Below are 20565 nucleotides of genomic sequence, written 5' to 3' on the forward strand. Positions count from 1 at the left end.
AGAGAGTCGAGAGACACAGTGCAAGATCTGGTCAGGGATGTTGACAACACGATGATCCTGGAGGTCATCATAACTCAAAGTCAACTTGACAGCAATTAGCAGCACAGTCTCCAATTCAGTACAGTGTTTACCTCTATGCCTGACATTCTAATATCTTTAAAAATAGATGCTAGTCATCCTTAGGAATGCCTTCTTTCTACATCATAAAATCAGTTGAAAGTGGGTATGAATGGAAGGGACCAGGCAATTTAATGCAACTGATTTCATGCTATAAAAAGAAAACATTATTACAGTACAAAAGTTATCTATGGTACCAAAGAAGAATATCACTGTCACTCAAATTCGATAATCTCAAGAAGAAATACATCATTTCTGTTTCATGAGTGTCATTGTCCACAACTCCTCAGTTCATAGAGGAACTAAACATCAATGAATACAGTGTCTAGGTATGTATTTTAGTGTCCCTTGTCTATTCAGCAATTATCCATTCAAAACTTCTATATATCAACTAGTTGTAAAACTAGTTGTAAATAATAAATAGAAACAAAAGAAAATGTATACTACATATGGCTTGGTTTGAAATAAAGGCATTAAGAAAATTCATACATAATATTGGTTCTGGTTGTTTTTAATATGCATTATTGAACAGTTAGACAAGTGCTAATAGTTATCTGAAATAACTGCTATTAGACAGCATGATAAAATCACAAGTAAACTATGACTCCCTCTGGTGCAAAGAGACATACTCATCATACCCTTTTAAACTCTATGTATATTATTATGTGACATCATTATTAAGATAATGTGGCTGCTGAAATAGAAAGAAGGGAAAGTAGATTGAATGCTGCCCAAGGCTATCAAAAGCTCTTCTGTGTATTTAGCTCACCTTCCAGATAACAAATCCGTGATTCTGGGATCTTCTTCACAATTTTGCCCATGAAAAATTCACTGTCAAAATCTTCTGTACGAATATATGCACCATATTTCTGAAACCCCACTTCATAAGGATTAAACTCAACCCACTCTGAAAACAATGTGATATAGAGAAGATTGAACACGGCTCAGATCAACAAAAAAGATCACTAACACAAAATGAAACATAAAATGGTCAAGCAAACACACCTATTGACATTCCCATTTAAGGACCTGGTATAATGAGTTAAGAAAACAAGAAAAATCACTCTGTACTTCCCAAAACAATAAAGCCTGTGTATGAAACGGTAACTAATGGGTTGTTATGTAACAAGGTTATGTATCATTTCAGACTTCTACAATAAAACGGAAAAACTTTAACAAGGAATTTCTTATAGCCATTCAACTATTTATAAATCAGATTTTAGAGGATAAAATATTGTAAAATTCTTGAAGGCCTTGGGAGATAATTGATTGAATAAGGTTGTGAAGGACAAAGTATTTTTTTCTTATCTGATGTAAAGATTACTAATTGCAATTTAAAATTCTAAACTATTGGTTTTCACTGATGCTGATAACTTCTCTATGAAATAAAACAGATTATTCTAAATGAGAGTTAAAAGGAGAGGAGAAACATTAGTGTTATGCTGGATCCTGGAATCTCTTAAAATGAGTAAGTGAAATGAGAGTTAGCTCTGATATAATGACATTCTTCTGCTTCTAAGATTCTGCAAGATTACAGACTGGAAGAATCTAATTTAGTGAAGCATTCCAACAACAAGCCCTATACAATCTATCCTGCGGAACAAACACAGGACGGTCTATACTATAAAATGAAAGGGCCCCAAATCTATGTCAATATGATGTGTATTGAGCCTTCTTTCCCGCTACCTTTAGTTGCTTGATGCATTCAGCAGTGGTAAAAATAATTCCATCTTAGTAGAAAGATGACAACACCTACCTCTAAAATCAAAGGTGGTCACATGGCTTTCTTTGACATTTATGGCAGTATAAATAGGGAACGGGTTCTGGCCATCATGCAAAGCTTTGCGTTGCTCTGAGAGTGTACAGAAATTTGGCTAATATCAAAGTGAAAGCATAAAGAAAAATATGATATATTAGAACAATTGTTGGTCTTTTCTCATGCAACCCTATTAGAGATACATACACTCTCACTCTCACTCTCTCTTACACACACACACACAACATAAAATCAGTATTGACAACATCAGAAAGCTAATTACAATATCACATTGCTTTCCCCCTACCTACACAATGCATCATTACTGCCTTTACTATCAGCACATATATTACAGATATATAGATATATACACATTCACAGAACTAGAACTTTTCACTCTAGAAAAATTCCAATCAAGCTCTTCACTATTACAATATTGCTGGGTCATTCTTTGCTCCCAGCTATTTCTTATTTGTACTGTAATCCTGTGGAATGAGAACTGCCCGTGCTAAATGCTATCGAGAAGCACCAGATAGGTCTACATCTATGCCATCTGAAGCAGCATTTTATTCAATGTTTTAATTAATTCACACCAGCTGTTCAGAGGAATGTGTTAGAGAAAATCTTGACACTTTCTGATCAATATCTTCAAGAGTGTAGTAGTGAGGTATCTTGTTCCCAATTGAGAGTTGCATTCTCCTAAACTCAATGAGACCTACTTCTGGGTAAACGTTCATCAGACTGGGCTGTATATCAAGTCCAAATACTGAAAATATTGGCTGCAGTGGACATTCTTTACACTTTGTATAGCTATGATTAAAATGCTGAAACCACTTGCTGAGAAGCAGGCCCACTGTGATCTATGGAATTCTCCTATGGTATGAAACATTTAAGGTCTGTGCAGAGCAAAAATATTGTGTAAAAGAAATTCACATTTGCAAACACAAGACCAGTGAACGTGTCTCATACTTTTCTCTAAGTGGAAATACTAATAAAAGGAATCCCTCTGCAAGACAGGGTTGTCCCTTTGTCCATGAGTGTCCCTGTGTCAAGTATATGAGTCTCTACTTTAGGGTGGGGAGACCTTATATGGTGCACATACTTTATCGTGCAAAACAGCCTCTTGAACAAGTGACCAGAGAGCTGTGAAAGATGAAAGGTGCCCCATTTCAACTCTCTCCTTCAACTCCTTGTGGTAATACTTCAGCTGATCAATGGAAATGATGCTTTCTTTACTTTTCACCATTTGTTCTTTAATTTTTTTAATGGATTCTTCCAAGTCTTTGTGTGACCAGTCAACATTTCGGTACAAATCTGTCAAAGTCCTAAGATGGGAAGGAAACATCAGTATTTAAAAAAATACAAGGATATGTCTACTAATAGTGTTCACAGTAGTGTTATTACCTATGCAAATAAATGAACTGGCACCAAAGCCTCAAAAACTACAACAGGACAGGGTGACTGGATAAGGAACATGAAGTGTAGAAGAGATGGAAGACATTTAAACATAGAGTACTCTCCCATATATTCCATAAACACTTTCAGCACTCTTAATAGATTTTAACTGTGAATTTTTAAATTCACCATAAATTCACTGTGAATTTTTAAATTCTCAGTTGCCTGCGGGCTGGGAAAGGCAGTATACAAATACAGTAAATAAATAAATAAATAAAATGCTGTTTATATTTAATTCTGTTTTAATGTTTGCATATTTGTATATTTTAAATTGTAAATGTTTTTATGTTAAGCCACTTTGGGTTTCCTTTGGGAGAGATATAGCGGGATAATAATAATAATAATAATCATAATAATAATACTCCTGAAAGAAAGAAGCATCAAGAAGCACTCATTGCTTTATTAATTCTGCAATATATAACTTTAATTCCCCTGCTGATATAAGCATTCATTGTGATTAAAAGTTAGAAGGTCAGATATGAAGCTATATTTCCTCCACTTCCATCTTTTTACCCTATCCTACTTTGTCCCTGCATGGAGATCTTGCAATGCATGTTGAATTGTTTTGAGATAATTGTGTTTTCTACTGATTCAGAATGACAAATGAATCTTCGGGTGTTTTCAGAATCAAATTCAGAACTCTTTGGAAGAAACTCACTTTGACATCCCACTTCAATCCAACTTGATCTTAGTTAGTTCTGGATTTTGGAGTCATCCAGATCTGAAGCATTCTTACATTAGTTGTATAAACAGTTCAGAAATTTCAATTATAATAATTTACAAGAGGAATGAGAGAGAAAAACATTAAGCAAGCACCTAAAGACGAATATAATAATCTTCCCTAAAGACAAATATAACAAAAGTGAGTGCAATGGAAAATCATGCGGAAATGTGTCCCTATTCCAGTGAATTCAAACAAACATCAGTAAACCTAATTTTTGCTGATTTATGCCCAATTCTCATTACATATAACACATTTCCCTAAAACCTTACCATGTTGATCCAGAAGCAGTCGAGATGTATGAAATACAATCTAACAGGTTCAGTTTCTGGAATGCTAAAAGATGAGCATACAACGCTGTCATAGCCCTTAGGCCGCCTCCTGTTGCCATAATAGCTACCACTGGGACCTGTTGAAATGTAAATGACATAACCAAGTATACAAGTAATACCAGCTGCCCTGTCCTAAAATTCATCAAAGAAAATTGCCAATCATAACAACATCCTCCCCCCGCCCCTCCTCCCCACATTATCTATCCATGTTTTGCCTTCTTCCGGGCTAATTTTGTGGTATAAAAGTAAATACAGACAGTTTATGTTAATATGAAAATGGCAGATAGTTGAATACAGTCCATCAGTTCACCATGCAACTTCCCCTTGCCCCACACTTACTACTTTACCTAGACTCATTGACAACCTCATCAGACGGGCTTACTTTCAGCAGTATGTACCAGATCTATAGTTTTACAACAGAGGCTTCCCATGATGCCTTTGAAACAATGGGGAGAAGCCAGGCAGCTGAAGCTCCCCCCACCCCATGGGATGGGGCAACTGGTGAGTCAGGCGATGTAGGGCATAGGGTGATGGGTTTCCCACACTGGGCACTGCCAAATTCACCACAATGTGTGGCGTTTCCAGTGGTCCATCTGCTGAAGTCATTAGAAGCTACGAAATTTCGAAAAAAGGAGTTACAGTTTAGACTGCATAACTAGTCAAGACTTCTCCATAAATATTATGGAACTCAAATATATGCCCTTTGTATCAGACTCCACTATCTGAATGTACAAATCTCCCTTACAATAAAAACATAAGGATTTCATTGTATTGCTATGGATTTTTTAAGGTGTAGGGTAGGAATTATATTGTTCTTCAGATTTTGCAGGACTGTAGATCCTGCAAAATCTGGATATGATGACTGATATTGCAAAGAGTTCCAATTCAACAATACCTGGAGGGCCTCATTATTCCCACCTCTGATATTGCTCTAGAGAAGAAAGAATTTCACAGGAATGTATGTGGCCTCAGGCAAGAAACTGGATGTACTATCATTTTCAGGTCCTTGCTTATATAAAACATCTAATGCTCACAGACAACAAATCTATGCAAACAAGTTGTCTCAGGGCCCATCCAGACAGGTCCAAAACACGGGACCTGTCTTGGTTTTTACTGGAGACGTCCAAACGGTGCCTCCAGTAAAAATGCATTAATTCGGTTTTCCTGCTTTGTTCCAAATTACTTTGATATCCCATTAGATCTGGGCCTTCCTAAAAGGGGTATTGGGCATATGGGGAATCACCTCCAAGTGGTCCTGGGACTACCCAGGGGTGAGTCCCCATTGGGCTACTAGAGTCCACTGGTGCAAGATGTCTCCCATCCACCCCCAGTTTCCTCCTCGTGTCCCCCCCCCCCAGTCGCCTGGCATGTCATTTCCTCGCATCCTCCTGCCACAAGGAATGAACTCATGGTGGCCAAGTATCTTTTACTTAACTTTTAGAGGTAAAATGGGGAGCTTTGAGATGGCTGCATACCATCCTGATTTTAATCGGGATTGCATATAGCCACCCCGACCCTCCCAGGAAAGCACATGGGGACACAAATCCATACCAAAGCAAGTTATTTAAACCAACTTCAGCATGGAGTTGAGTCCTGTCTGGAAGTGCCCTAAGTTATCCAAACATCTCTGTCAACAAATGTATTTAATAGCCCACAAATCATTGTAGTTATACAAACTTCATGTTCAAGCAGGTCTCGTCTCAAATGGAAAAGGTTTTTCAGGGCACGTGCAACCACCTTCTTCCTTTTCTGCAGGAAATCCTGCTCATCTGCACAAAGTTCATATCCTAAGCGCACATCAAGATTCTGTGGCCTGAATCAGAGAGGGAGAAATTGAGAGCCATATCATAGTCTGAACATGGGCAAGCAATCGTGTTCAGAAATCCTACCACTTATTGCACTTTACTCCTATGTTTACAACTGAAAAACAGGTGTGATGGGAACCATCAAAGTTGCCCTTCTTGTTTCATAGCAACTGTAATTTAAAAAGCATCAATTGACAATATCTTCAGCCAAATACCTATGCCACCAATTTGTTCCCACTCAACACATGTTATCTTAAAGCAGACATGAAAACTTGTTCAGATTTTATAGTTATAATAGTTTCTTCTTGTACACAAAACATAGAGAATAGTTGAATGGTAATGGCACTTGTTTTTGAAAGAAAGGGGGAAAAAGAAAATAAACTTTTTTACTGAGGTGCATTTATATTAATTTAGTAATTTATCAATGATATGATGAATTTAGTCCTCAGTTTAACTGTACAGACATCCTGAATTAACAGAAACTTGCTAATTTAGCACTCACATAAACTCTAGTGCAGGAGTCCTCAAACTAAGGCCCGGGGCCGGATACAGCCCTCCAAGGTCATTTACCTGGCCCTCACTCAGGGTCAACCTAAGTCTGAAACAACTTGAAAGCACACAACAACAACGGCAACAATCCTATCTCATGAGCCAAAAGCAGGCCCACACTTCCCATTGAAATACTGATAAGTTTATATTTGTTAAAATTGTTCTTCATCTTTATTATTGTATAGCTTTTAAGTGATTTTTGCACTACAAATAAGATATGTGGTGTGCATAGGAATTCATTCATGTTTTTTTCAAATTATAATCTGGCCCTCCAACAGTTTGAGGAACTGTAACCTGGCCCTCGTTTAAAAAGTTTGCTCTAGTGTTTAATAATGCTGATATGTGTAATGTGGTTAACGTTCTTAATTTTTAGTATATGTTATTGTCTAAAAATTATGTTTTGGTTTTCACATGTATATACAGCATTGAATTTTGCCATTATTATGTTGGAAACCCTTTGAGTCCCCTCAAGGGTGAGGAAAAGCAGTATAAATGAAGTAAATAAATACATAATGGTTTTACTCTTTTTGGAGCTAGTAATATGTCTTTAAAATATCCTTATAAAAACACTAGCTGTGCCCTGCCACGCGTTGCTGTGGCCTATAGTAAAACTTATCAAAGTTGAGGTAGATATCTGGACTATTATGAAAGAGAGGTCCCTACCTATTCCTTCCCCCTTTTCCTCCCCCTTTCTCTACTTTCTTCCTTCTCTACCTCTTTCTTTCTTTCCTTCTTTCACTACTTGGTTTCATCCTTTTCTCTTTCCTTCATTCCCTCCCCCTTTCTTCCTTTGCCTTTCTTCCCTCCCTGTTTGCTTCCTTCTTTCACTTTTTATTTCCTTTTATTTCACCACCATCATAACAATAACAATAATGCAATGCATTGCCTCCGGGACCTGACACCTCTCCCATTCCCCCTAAAAGGGTCTCATAGGAACAATAGCATCATAATAATAATAATAGAAATAACAACCTTTACCCGCCACGTGTTGCTGTGGCCAATCTTCCCTCTTTCTCTCCTTCTTTCCCTCCCTCCCTCCCTCCTTCCTTCCTTCCTTCCTTCCTTCCTTCCTTCCTTCCTTCCTTCCTTCCTTCCTTCCCATCTTTCCTTCTCCTCTTCTTTCTCTATCTTTTTCCTTCCTTCCCCCTTTTTCTTTCTCTTCTGCTGTCTCTCTTTTCTTTCCTTCCATCTTTCCTTTTCTTTCCTTTTCTTCTTCCTCTAACTTTCCTTCCTTCCCCCTTTTTCTTTACCTCCCTTTCTCTTTCTTCCTTCTTTCCTTCCTTCCTGTCTTTCCTAGATTTTGACAGGGCGGGAAGGGGCGGGGTGGGGTTTGGAGGTGGCCTGAAGTAAAAGGAGGTAAGATTGGGGCAGGGGAGTGATGGAGCGTGGGGTTGCGTGTGTGTGTGTGGCGGCGGGGGGAGTGATGGAGCCTGGGGTTGCGTGTGTGTGTGTGGCGGCGGGGGGAGTGGGGTTGTGTGTGTGTGTGCGGCAGCGGGGGAGTGGGGTTGCATGTGTGTGCGGCGGTGGGGGAGTGATGGAGCATGGGGTTGCGTGTGTGTGTGCGGCGGCAGGGGAAGTGATGGAGCGTGGGGTTGCATGTGTGTGTGCGGCAGGGGGTGTGTGTGTGCGGGAAGCGGCGCGGCGGGGCTTGGAGTGGGCATGGTTTCCGCAGAGGGAACGTTGGCCGGAAGGCCATGTGCGCGCGCGATGGAACTTGCGGCTGGGCGCCAATGCGCATGCTCAGTTGTTTTGCCGTTTTGTGAGTGTGTTGCTGTGTTGTTTTTCATTTTGAGTAGATATATTTGTACCTTGTGGGTTGTGTTATGGGCATGGGAATTTTGGTTAAGTTTCGTTGGGGGATTTTTGAGTTTTGTTGTTTTGCGAGTGTGTTGTTGTGTTGTTTTTCATTTTGAGTAGATATGTTTGTACCTTGTGGGTTGTGTTATGGGCACGGGGATTTTGGTTAAGTTTCGTTGGGGGATTTTTGAGTTTTGTTGTTTTGCCGTTTTGTGAGTGTGTTGTTGTGTTGTTTTTCATTTTGAGTAGATATGTTTGTACCTTGTGGGTTGTGTTATGGGCACGGGGATTTTGGTTAAGTTTCGTTGGGGGATTTTTGAGTTTTGTTGTTTTGCCGTTTTGTGAGTGTGTTGTTATGTTGTTTTTCATTTTGAGTAGATATGTTTGTACCTTGTGGGTTGTGTTATGGGCACGGGGATTTTGGTTAAGTTTCGTTGGGGGATTTTTGAGTTTTGTTGTTTTGCCGTTTTGTGAGTGTGTTGTTGTGTTGTTTTTCATTTTGAGTAGATATGTTTGTACCTTGTGGGTTGTGTTATGGGCACGGGGATTTCAGTTAAGTTTCGTTGGGGGATTTTTGAGTTTTGTTGTTTTGCCGTTTTGTGAGTGTGTTGTTGTGTTGTTTTTCATTTTGAGTAGATATGTTTGTACCTTGTGGGTTGGGTTATGGGCACGGGGATTTTAGTTAAGTTTCGTTGGGGGATTTTTGAGTTTTGTTGTTTTGCCGTTTTGTGAGTGTGTTGTTGTGTTGTTTTTCATTTTGAGTAGATATGTTTATACCTTGTGGGTTGTGTTATGGGTACGGGGATTTTGGTTAAGTTTCGTTGGGGGATTTTTGAGTTTTGTTGTTTTGCCGTTTTGTGAGTGTGTTGCTGTGTTGTTTTTCATTTTGAGTAGGTATGTTTGTACCTTGTGGGTTATGTTATGGGCACGGGGATTTTAGTTAAGTTTCGTTGGGGGATTTTTGAGTTTTGTTGTTTTGCCGTTTTGTGAGTGTGTTGTTGTGTTGTTTTTCATTTTGAGTAGATATGTTTGTACCTTGTGGGTTGTGTTATGGGCACAGGGATTTTGGTTAAGTTTCGTTGGGGGATTTTTGAGTTTTGTTGTTTTGCCGTTTTGTGAGTGTGTTGTTGTGTTGTTTTTCATTTTGAGTAGATATGTTTGTACCTTGTGGGTTGTGTTATGGGCACGGGGATTTTGGTTAAGTTTCATTGGGGGGTTTTTGAGTTTTGTTTCCTTGTTGGATGCCCCTAACAAATTTATATATATAGATAATGGGCTCCACAATTCAAAAGAGACATTGACAAGCAAGAAGGTTTCCAGAGGAGAACAACTAAAATAATCAAAGTTCTAGAGTCCCTGCCCTTTGAGGAGCAGCTTAAAGAGCTGGATATGTTTAGCCTGCAGAAGAGGAGGTTGAGAAGAGACTTGATAACAATGTATAAATATATGAAAGTATTTCAAAAGGAAAAGGGAGCAGGCTTGTTTTCTGCTGCCCTGGAAATGAGGAGTCAGAGCCATGGGTTCAAATTGTAGAAAAAGAGATTCCACCTGAATATTAGGAATAACTTCCTGACTGTAAGAGCTATTCAGAAGTGGAACTCTTTGCCTCAGAATGTGGTGGAAACTCCTTCTTTGGAAGATTTTAAACACAGGCTGGATGGTCATCTGTCAAGGGTGCTTTGATTGTGCTTTTCCTGCATGGCAGGAGGTGAACCAGATGGCCGGTATGGTCTATTATTATTATTATTATTATTATTATTATTATTCTTTATACCCCACTTTATCTCTCCCAAAGGAGACTTTCTTCCAACTCTATGATTCTATGACTTTAATATAGGGAACATTAAAATGGACAAATACAAACCTAATGCAGCGAGCAAACAATATGCATGAATAAAGTTGTTAACGAACAACGTAATTAGCAAAATAGTCATGACCTCATTGTGCTAACTGGGAGGAATTCTATACTTTTAGAGGCACATATTCATTATTCAGAAAAAGAAAAATGCTCTTGTCTTTTCTGCATGCCCTCAAGGCAGCAGTGCTAGAGAAGAGCACTTTAAAGAAATTAAAGATAGTATCTTACCAACCGGTTACTTGGAGGTACAAATCCAAAGGCACATCCTGAAAGTAAACAACATGAATGTGAAAACTATTTAATTAGTCAAATGCATTAGACATGTGGAAAAAGCAGTAAAAATGCAAAAATATTATGCTTTTCCATCTGACAAAAAGTGTGAAATCTATGCATAGTTGCATACATGCTAACTAGATTCATAGCATTCAGTGAAAATCTGCATCTCACATCTAACAGTTAATCCTTATCCAAATAGACCTACCAAATCAATTTCATTTAAAGAAGTTCTGATCTACAACCTTCCTGTGAAAAGGTGCCTGTAAGGACTAAGAATCCTGTTGAAGAAAAAGTCTGCCAGGATGCAGGAAAGGTTGTGAATGAAATATGTATGTTCCACTGAAAAGTATATCAGGTTGAACACCAGGGTAAAATGCAAAGAACACAGTTCAGAAACAGGATATGCTCAATATTTTGTAATAATTCTATATTAAATTGGTGGGAGATACAAAGAAAATTAGTGATATGCACAGTATGGAAATATCCTCAGTTTCTGCCATGGCTGGGGTGAGATTTTTGTTTGTTTTATAAGGATTCTATATAGGATTGGTTTATTGCTTCTTTCGGGTAGACCATGGGCTTCCAAACCACAATCTACCTAGTGCTGCATCATTCAATAAATAGTTGCATTTAGCATAGGAACAAAATCCATACATAAAAATTAAAGGGTTAATTTCACCCCCATAGACCACTGATGCAATGATTGTACTGTACTAGAAAAGCTTTGATAGCCTCTATATCTCAACTCTTTATGTATATATTAGTTATATATGTCTTTCTTTATGAGGGGCACATACAATGGACTAAACAATGAGCTAGAATTACTCTATTAATTAGTGAGATCAGGCTTGGCCAAAAATTGATTAAATTGTTTATAGCACTTTGTGGTGGTAATAGATCTATGGACCTTGTCACAAGGCTGGTGGTGGGTGGCGGCGGCCAGCAGTGGTGCTCCTCTTCAAGGTGAGGTATGGAGCCCTTGTCTCACTTCATGAGGCAAGGCAAGATGAGGGCCACATTCCTCGTCCTGAAAAGGAGCACCGCTGCTGGCCGCTGGCTGTCACTAGCCATGTGACAAGGTCGTTAATCATGCTATTGAATATTTCAGTATGCAATGGCACAGATCTTTACTAATTAGGTTGGAAATAAACACAAAAGGGTTGTTCTAAAACTCAAGTCAAAAATAAATTATGCAACCTGACCTATTTATGTTGACCATGGAGTCTAGCCATCTTATCACATTTCCCAGTCATAGGACACTTCAGCCTCTTTTCAAGCATGGAGTGGCACTGAGCTCCTCACAAGAGTTAAACTACTTCTGGCTGTCATGCATAACCCTCCGTTGTTGAAAAGAGGCAGAAGTGTCCTGAAAGGAAGGAATTCTGGCAATCTGACCTCATCACATTGAGAAATTTCCCCCTCGTAGGACACTTCAGCTTTTTTTCAAGCATGGAGAAGCACAGAGCTCATCACATCTTCCAGGGTAGACAAGAGGCAGAAATGTCCTGAAAGGAGGGAACTCTGAACATGGGTGAGCAATTGTGTTCAGAACTCCTACCACTTATTGCACTTTACTCCTATGTTTACAACTGAAAAACAGGTGTGATGGGAACCATCAAAATTGCCCTTCTTATTTCATTGCCCAACTTTCAGCAGTCTTTTGTATTCTATGTGGTTTGATGCAGAACAATATGATCCCATAGAAAATAATAACTTTAACCTGGATCACTGTCTCTTGTATCCTATGTCGTTTGATGCAGAACAATATGACCCCATAAAAATAATGGCTTTAATCCAGATCACAGTCTCTTGTATCCTATGGAGTTTGGGGCAGAACAATAGAATCCCATGGTTAGAAGTGCTTGGTGCCAGTCACTGACTATAATAAATAGTTATAAGAAAGGAAAGGAAAGAACAAATCACCTCTAAAGATATGATGACAGTGAATTTAAAAGAATTTTCTTAGGCCAAGTGTTCGCATAGATAGTTTGCCTTTGCCATCCTCTGAATATAGGCAACAGTGCTTGGTATTCATTCATGATCTGCATTCAGAAGAAACAACCATGCCTGATTCTCCCAACATCAGACAGATTCTAGTTTTGAAGTATTACAGCAAATTCAACAATTACGGTATACTACATTGATAGAAAGATGAAAGTTTGTGTTATTATTTCTTATAATTATATCTAGATTGACCAGTGTTCAGAAAGTGAAAAGATAATTAAAAGAGTAAAACTTACATTCTCTGCCAATAAACATATTCTGATTGGCAATCCTACGGGAAGCCGTTTCAGAGGCAGAACGAAAGGGTAGGGACAATCATCATCTTTATCTGAAACATACTGGTAGGAAGAAGAAAAAACCATCTTAGACACGATGAACAGATTGAACTAAAAAGTACAATTATATTTAAGTATAACCTTATTTTAGCATGTGTTTCAGCCATCAAATTCCCAAAGAGAAGTTACAGCAGCTACCTGTAGAAGCAATCTTAGGATCTGCATTGTAGCCCAAAAACAGTAGACCAGAATTTATTTTCCCAAAAGACATCCTGTGGTTTAAAGTCTGCATTTGTCTTTTTTCTGGTCCATGATCTTTTCTGACATTTCTCAAACCATGTTGGTGAAGTCAATAGCAAAGCTACTAGAAACTCAATAATTACTATATAATAAAGCATTTTACAATATATCACAGATCTAGTGCAATGACTTTATTTGACTTCATAGTCCTTTAAAGACTGTATAGTGTATGAACTGCACAAAGAAACTGAACATTTTACTACAAGCTGGTGACTGTGTCAAAAACAAAGACTGATTTGCTACCTAGAGACGTAGTTCAGAATAATAGGGCAATGAATGCCAAACTGAACATAAGACTGTGAAGAGCACAAGTCTTATGCTCAGAAGTACTCAGAAGTACCAAGTAGGCATCTAGTTGGTACTTCTAAGAATCCATAGAGTTCCCTTGCCCTTCATACCGCTCTTCTCTCTCTTGATGATTTATTAGATATTTGTAAGATTTATTAATTTACTCACACTAATCTTAACATTCCTACTCTTCCCCATGTCTCTACCATACTTTTTGGGAAAATATTAATAAAAAGGAATATTTTTAAAAAGAAATTTCACAAAGAGATGGGTCTGGTATACATCCACTATGACTGCAAAATCACAAAAATAAAGAGGACTACACAGACTGCTCAAAGATGGAGGGAAGGTAAGATATTAGAGTTTGCACCAAGTCAGATGGTTGGACTAGATGTGTTGGGATTATGGAGACACTTGTGGAGCAAACAAAGATCTGTTTGTTTTAGTTCAGAGGTGGGACAACTGCAGAGGGTCCAGGAGCCATCCCATCATATTTCTGACATAGAGATCCAATCTGTCATGGCCATATCCATTGATTTTTTCAAACCCCAAAGTGATTGGAAGGTCATTTACAATTTTGAAGAGGCGGGGGGGGGGGATATGAAATATAGCAAACTTTTGGTGCTTTCAGTGTTGTAACTGTTAGTTTTAGGCTAAACAACTTGTTTTCCCCCAGAGACCAAAGACTCCAGGGCCTAGTGGGAGTTTCAGCAGGCTGCACAATCCAAACTCTTGCTTTAGTTCATAGCCAAATGGAATTTGTAAGTTATTTGGACATTGTAGGTTGAAGCAGTTGAGTGGAGGGAAGGCCAGGTTTTAATATGATAAGGAACCATAGATATATGAAGCTGCCCTTTACCATCTGGTGCAGCATTTGAAGCGGATGGGAAACAGAAGAGAATGGTGCTTTGAGAAGGGGTAGGTAATAATAGTAGTTATTATTATTATTAAATTATTATTATTATTATTATTATTATTATTATATGCCACTTTTCTCCCACAAAGGGAGATCTTATCACATAATATTGCACTTAGCACCACCCAGTGGAGATTAGACCTTCTCATCTCTTCAGCCTAAGATTTATTCGATGTAGGCTTGCTTAAATAAAAAAAGTTTTCAGCTGTTGCTTGAACAATGTTAGGGATGGTGACATTTTGATTTCCCTGGGGAAAGCCTCAGTGTGGCCACCAAGAAGGCCCTCTCTCTCATCACCACCAACCATGTTTGAGACGGTGACAAACATGAAAGTAGGGTCTCTCCTGATGATCTTAGGGTTCATGCATGTTGGTGTGAAGAGATGCGGTCGCATAAGTAAGTTGAACCTGAACCATTAAGGCTTTAAAGGTCAGAACCAGCACCTTGAATTGGGCTCGAAAACAAACTGGCAGCCAATGAAGGTGCTGTAGCAGTAGGGTGGTACACTCCCTGTGCTCAGCACCTATAAGTAGCCTGGGTGCAGCTCTTTGTAGTAGTTGAAGTTTCTGAACACTCTTCAAGGATAGTCCCACATACAGTGCATTACAGTTGTCTAGGTGGGATGAAACCAAGGCATGGACCACCACGGTCAGGTCTGGCTTCCCAAGGTACAGGCACAGGTAGCACGCAAGTTTTATTTGTGCAAAGACCCTCATGGACCCTGCTGACACCTGGACCTCCAGGTTTAGTGATGAGTCCAGAAGGACCCCAAAGCTGTGGACCTGTGACTTCAGGGGGAGTGTCACCTCATCCAGCTCAGGATGCCATCCTATACCCTGATCTGCTTTGCAACTGAGCAGGGGGTCCTCTGTCTTGTCTGGATTCAATTTCAATTTGTTTGTCCTCCTCCAGTCCATTACAACTGACAGGCATCAGTTCAAAGAGTGAGTGGCTTCCTCGGCTTTTGGTGGAAATGAGTAATAGAGTTGGGTATCATCTGCGTACAGGTGGCATCAAACTCGAAAACTCTGGATGATCTCTGCCAACAGCTTCATGTAGATGTTAAGCAACATGGGGAAAAGTATAGAGCCCTGTGAGACACCACAGAACAATGGGCATGGGGTAGAGCAGGAATCTCCCAGTGCCACTTTCTGGGTCCATCCCTCCAGGAAAGAATGAAACCACTGTAAAACAGTTCCCCCAAGTTCCATCCCAGCCAGGCAACCAAGGAGGATACCATGGTAGATGGTACTGAAGGCTGCTGAGAGATCCAGGAGAGCCAACAGGGACACACTCCCCCCCACCCCGCCCCCAGGTCTAGTTCTCTACGTAGATCATCTGCCAAGGTGACCAAAGCTGTCTCAGTCCCATAGTTGGGCCTGAGACCAGACTGAAATGGATCTAGATAAGTGGTCCTCAACCTGGGGTCTCCAGATGTTTTTGGCCTTCAACTCCCAGAAACCCTTACAGCTGGTAAACTGACTGGGATTTCTGGGAGTTGTAGGCCAAAAACATCTGGGGACTCCAGATTGAGAACCACTGATCTAGATAATCTGATTCATCCAGGAATCCCTGGAGTTGCAAGGCCACCATGTGTTCCAGGACCTTGCCCAAGAAGGGGAGATTAGAAACTGGGTAGTAATTACCCATTCCAGCTGGATCCAATGATGGTTTCTTTAATAGAGAAAAATCTAGTTCACAATTTTCTTTTTATACTTTCTTAGTACTTCCTCTGGCACAAAATAAAAGGAAGTGGTCCTTACCTGAAGCTTGACTTTTAGTACTGGATCCCAGCTTTTTACACAGTGGAAGAGGAAAGAATCTCTATCTTTGGATGTCTTCTGTGTTTCTTCATAGGACTCTTGCACCGTGAGCACAACATGTATGTTAGCTAAACAACAACAACAACAATTTAATTACATATTTCTGTTCCATAAGAATTTGTAGATCCTTTCCCCATAGAGATTTGCTCTATAAAATTGTAAATGGACAAGTTAACTTTAAAACACCAAATAGTACATAAATTAACTTTAAAGCATGATCACTGTGATCTACATGTAATGAAAAACATTGTGCTTGTCTGTTTAGTACACATGTATTCTTTTCACCATTTAGGAAACAAGACAGTTTCCAGAATTCAAAACCTACTAAAATTCAACTTTAACAATATTTTAAAGATGAAATTTCAAATTCCACCATACATAAATTTACCTTAAACACCAAACCAACTATCAGATACAAATCCTGAATATTTTACTATCAGTTATCAAATACATCATCATACCACATACTGCTACTTGCCAAACATCAAAAATTGCAAAACATTAAGCACTAAAACCAAATAAAATTAGTAGAAGCTGTCTCTGAACATGCAGTCACTTTTTGTGATCAATAGATTGAAAATCTTTCAATTGATTATAAATAACAGTGATTTACTGAGTATATTTTCAATGTTAAGAAAAGTAATGCACCAGCCTGTCACTAGTACTATGTATAAATTTTTACATTAAAAATAATCAACTTTGCTAGTGTGCTATCAAATCAATCAAGCTGCCTTTTTAGATAATTAGAAAATGTTTTTAATTGATCAATCAAAAATAAAGTCCCAAGAAACAAGACACAAATGGACAGAGGCTGATGATACACTACTTGGAATTATGCCTGAGAGAGACCAACCTTCCAACAGCTTCTCATTCCCTTCTTTGTTCACCCTGATATCCAAAATGGAGAGCTCACGGGCCTAAGAAAATGAAAGGCATAATGATCTAGGGATATTGCAAGGATATTTCCACCAAATATCCCTGTAATTGGGATATTTGGTGGAAAAATCTGACTCAAATATTATCATGGGTGTTATTTCATTGCATCTTTTTCTTTCTTTTTTCTCATCGTACAAATCAGAGTACAGTTCTTACTATCCGCCTCTCCTTGTGGCTTGAGGCAGGGTACAACATGGTTAAATAGCAAAATAAAACACAAAACTAATAAAATGTATATAACAAATATACAAAGGTAAAATATAGATTAAAATTCACCGTAAAATTCATGTTAATATTCATGAGTTGAAATTGACTGACTAGAAGAGATAGGTCTTTAGCTGTGTCTTAAATTCTGACATCTGTCAGATCTTTTCCAGTAGGTTATCCCACAGTCATTGGGCAGCCAATGAAAAGGTCTTCTGGGGGATGATGGACAGTCAGGTTTTGGCTGGTTGGAGTAAAGCCCCCACAGAGGACCTCAGTGTCTGAAGTGCATTGTACAGGAGAAGGCAATCCTGTAGGTAACCTAGACTCAAACCTTGTAGGTCAAAACCAACATTTTAACTTTGCCAGGAAACTAATTGGCAGTCAGTGGAGTGATTTTAGCATAGGCATGATATGCTAACTCTTAGATGTTCCTGTAACTAGTCTGGCTGCTATGTTTTGAACTAATTGGAGTTTCCGAACATGGTACAGAGGTAGCTCAGAATAAAACGCTACAGATTAAAACACCTTTGCAGAGTATACTGGTTAACCAAGACTTGTTGATCCACTTTTCAAGAACACTGTCAGTAGACTACTTGCCTCTAATATCGAGCTTTTTTGATAAATGAACCCAACTACCTGATTAAGACTCCTGTGAGTCGAAACCAGTTGAATGCTGGAGTCTACTCTTGTGTAATAAAGAAAATAGGACATTTACTGTGCAAGGACTTGGAGTCTACTCATCTGTAGTAAAGACACAAATACTATTTCCACACACATGAAGATTTTTCATCTTTCAGGAAAAGAACAAATTATTTTTGTTAAATGTGAATGTAACAATCCTATGTTTTACTGACACTTGTATTTGTACGTATACATTGAGCTTCTATGTGTTTAGATACATTTGCATTACTGCAGTTAGCAGATATTGAAAGAAGTGCTAATAGGGACACACACCCCTTGTCAATGTTAAGATTGAGATCATACACTAAAGTGACCATAGCAGTCTCAACTCTGAATCATTCCCCAAAGCCAGTTTGAAATAAACCAAGGAGGTGTGTGTCATCCAAGACTGCCTGGAGCTGGAGGGCAACTGCCTTCTCATTACCTTGCCCCCAAAAGGTGATTGAAACACTGGTCTGTAATTATTAACGTCCAGGGGATCCAGGGAGGGCTTTTTCAGAAGCAGTCTAACTGCCGTTTCTTTTAAGCAAGTTGGAAAGTTCCCCTCCCTGAGAGATGCAGTCATAATATGTTGTATTTGAGATTGAATTGCATCTCCTCCCTGAACAACCAGCCAAGAGGGACAGAGATCAAGAAAGCAGGTTGTTTTCTCAGCAGTTTGTCCACATCAATAGTACTCACCAGTTGAAACTGAGCCAATGTAATCCCACTCACAGAGTTGCTGGACACCTTGATATCAACTTCTGCTCCAATAAGAATAAGAACAAAAAAAAACTTAAATGCAAAATAAGAAATCTTACCGCTAGGACACCATTGGAAATGAGTTGTTCAGGAGGTCCTAAACTAAAATGCAGAAAATAAAAGAAAGAAAAGGGAATGAATCAGATTCAGGAAAGGTTGTTAATAAATTATTCAAAAGGTTTAGAATATGATAGGCAAAGTGTGTCCCAAGGATTGTAAGTAGCCCCCCACTCACAGGCCTCAGAGTGGGGGGAAAATGTGGTGGAGAAACCTCTCCTACTCTCTCCTGCATTTAAAGTAGTGGGGAGGCATCCTTCCCGCTCATGGTTGTTCACATCATTTTAGAAGTAAGCAGAGATGAGCAATTGGTTCCCTAGAACTTTCAAAAGTAATATGTCTCTTGGGAGGTGAAATGCATAGATCCTGAGCATATCGTTTGCAAACCAAAACAGAATTAGGGTCAAGAAGCTACAAAAGATTTAATATAGAGACCTGGTGGGTATTAATTTAAGTAATTTAAGTCTTTAAGTAATTATTTTAAGTGATGTGTTTTAATTAAGTGATTTTAAAGTTTATGTTGTTTATTTTTATATATATTCAAGGCATCAAATTGTGCCTCTGTTGTGAACCGCCCTTCGGGATGAGAAGGGCATGATATAAATTTTGAGATAACAAAATAATAATACTACTGAGGCTGGATCTACACTGCCATATAATCCAGATTATCAAAGCAGATAATCCACATTATCTGATTTGAACTGGATTGTGTGAGTTTACATCCAGTTCAAAGCACATAATCTGGATTTAATATATGGCAGTGTAGATCCAGCTTGAGTTGAGTTGATCTGTAAAAAAAACTTTATGAATGGGATTTTTCTTTTAGGTTTTTTGGGTGGAAAAATAGGAGGTACCGTGTTTCCTACTGTACTGTAATAAACAAGAAATCCCTTAGAGGATGAAAACCTACATGCAAATACAAACTGTACTAAGTTTATAGGGAACCTAAGACTACACACAGAGTTTACACTGGAATAGATAAATGCTTCACCAAGGTGTAAAGTTTATCTTTCCTCTGCATGTGTACTAGGCAAGACAGGTCTCTCTGGGTGCATAGATAAATCAATAATGATCAAATAGAATAAATCATAATTATTATAGTAGTCATATTTTATTAATGGTATAGATTAAGAAAAACAATTAAGTAATTTAGCTCATTGTCACCATTGTTATGTGCCTTCAAGGCAATTCCAACTTCTGGGGTACAATATTAGGGATGTATAGATAAGATTTAATCAAGATAATGATTTATTGCTATTTCTTTCCTCTGTAGCTGGAAGTATGTGACTTCTCTAAGGGGAGTTGAAATCCAGTCTCCCAGATCCTGGTCCAATATTCAAACCACTGGACCTGGTAGCTCTCTCTGTACTTCATCGCACATAATGTAAAATAATACCATTCCTCAAATGTTTCTTTTCTCTATCTCCCCATCTTCAACAGGTACATCTGGGGGGACGGGGACATGTAAGAGTGACTCCTTGGTCTCTTGAACTCCCTTCCTACCACCTCATCCCACAGGGGTAAAATAGCCCTTGCTCCTTTTCAGCCATGGGATCTACCGAGCACCATCACATGACGCAGGCCATGCCCTGCCCCATTCATGGCCAAAGTGACAAGGAAGCATAGGAAGATGCTTCCTCTCTAACAATGAAAAGTAAGTTGTCTTCTGAT

The 20565-nt window shown here is 38.8% G+C and overlaps 1 protein-coding gene across 1 annotated transcript in view; it reads right to left on the reverse strand.

The window, feature by feature from the left end:
* LOC132766450 (cytosolic phospholipase A2 beta) overlaps window positions 1-20565 on the reverse strand; it is a 62164-nt gene that overhangs the window by 14012 nt on the left and 27587 nt on the right. Inside the window, exons 6-15 of the mRNA XM_060760828.2 lie at window positions 18897-18939; window positions 17126-17189; window positions 16213-16340; window positions 12907-13008; window positions 10619-10656; window positions 6059-6194; window positions 4322-4458; window positions 2976-3198; window positions 1874-1991; window positions 887-1024 (exon numbers count right to left, since the gene is read on the reverse strand). Of these exons, the coding sequence (XP_060616811.2) occupies window positions 887-1024; window positions 1874-1991; window positions 2976-3198; window positions 4322-4458; window positions 6059-6194; window positions 10619-10656; window positions 12907-13008; window positions 16213-16340; window positions 17126-17189; window positions 18897-18939 (1127 nt within the window). The remainder of the gene's footprint in view (window positions 1-886; window positions 1025-1873; window positions 1992-2975; window positions 3199-4321; window positions 4459-6058; window positions 6195-10618; window positions 10657-12906; window positions 13009-16212; window positions 16341-17125; window positions 17190-18896; window positions 18940-20565) is intronic.

This window comes from Anolis sagrei, chromosome 1 (assembly GCF_037176765.1).
Source record: "Anolis sagrei isolate rAnoSag1 chromosome 1, rAnoSag1.mat, whole genome shotgun sequence".
NCBI classification, from domain to species: Eukaryota; Metazoa; Chordata; class Lepidosauria; order Squamata; family Dactyloidae; genus Anolis; species Anolis sagrei.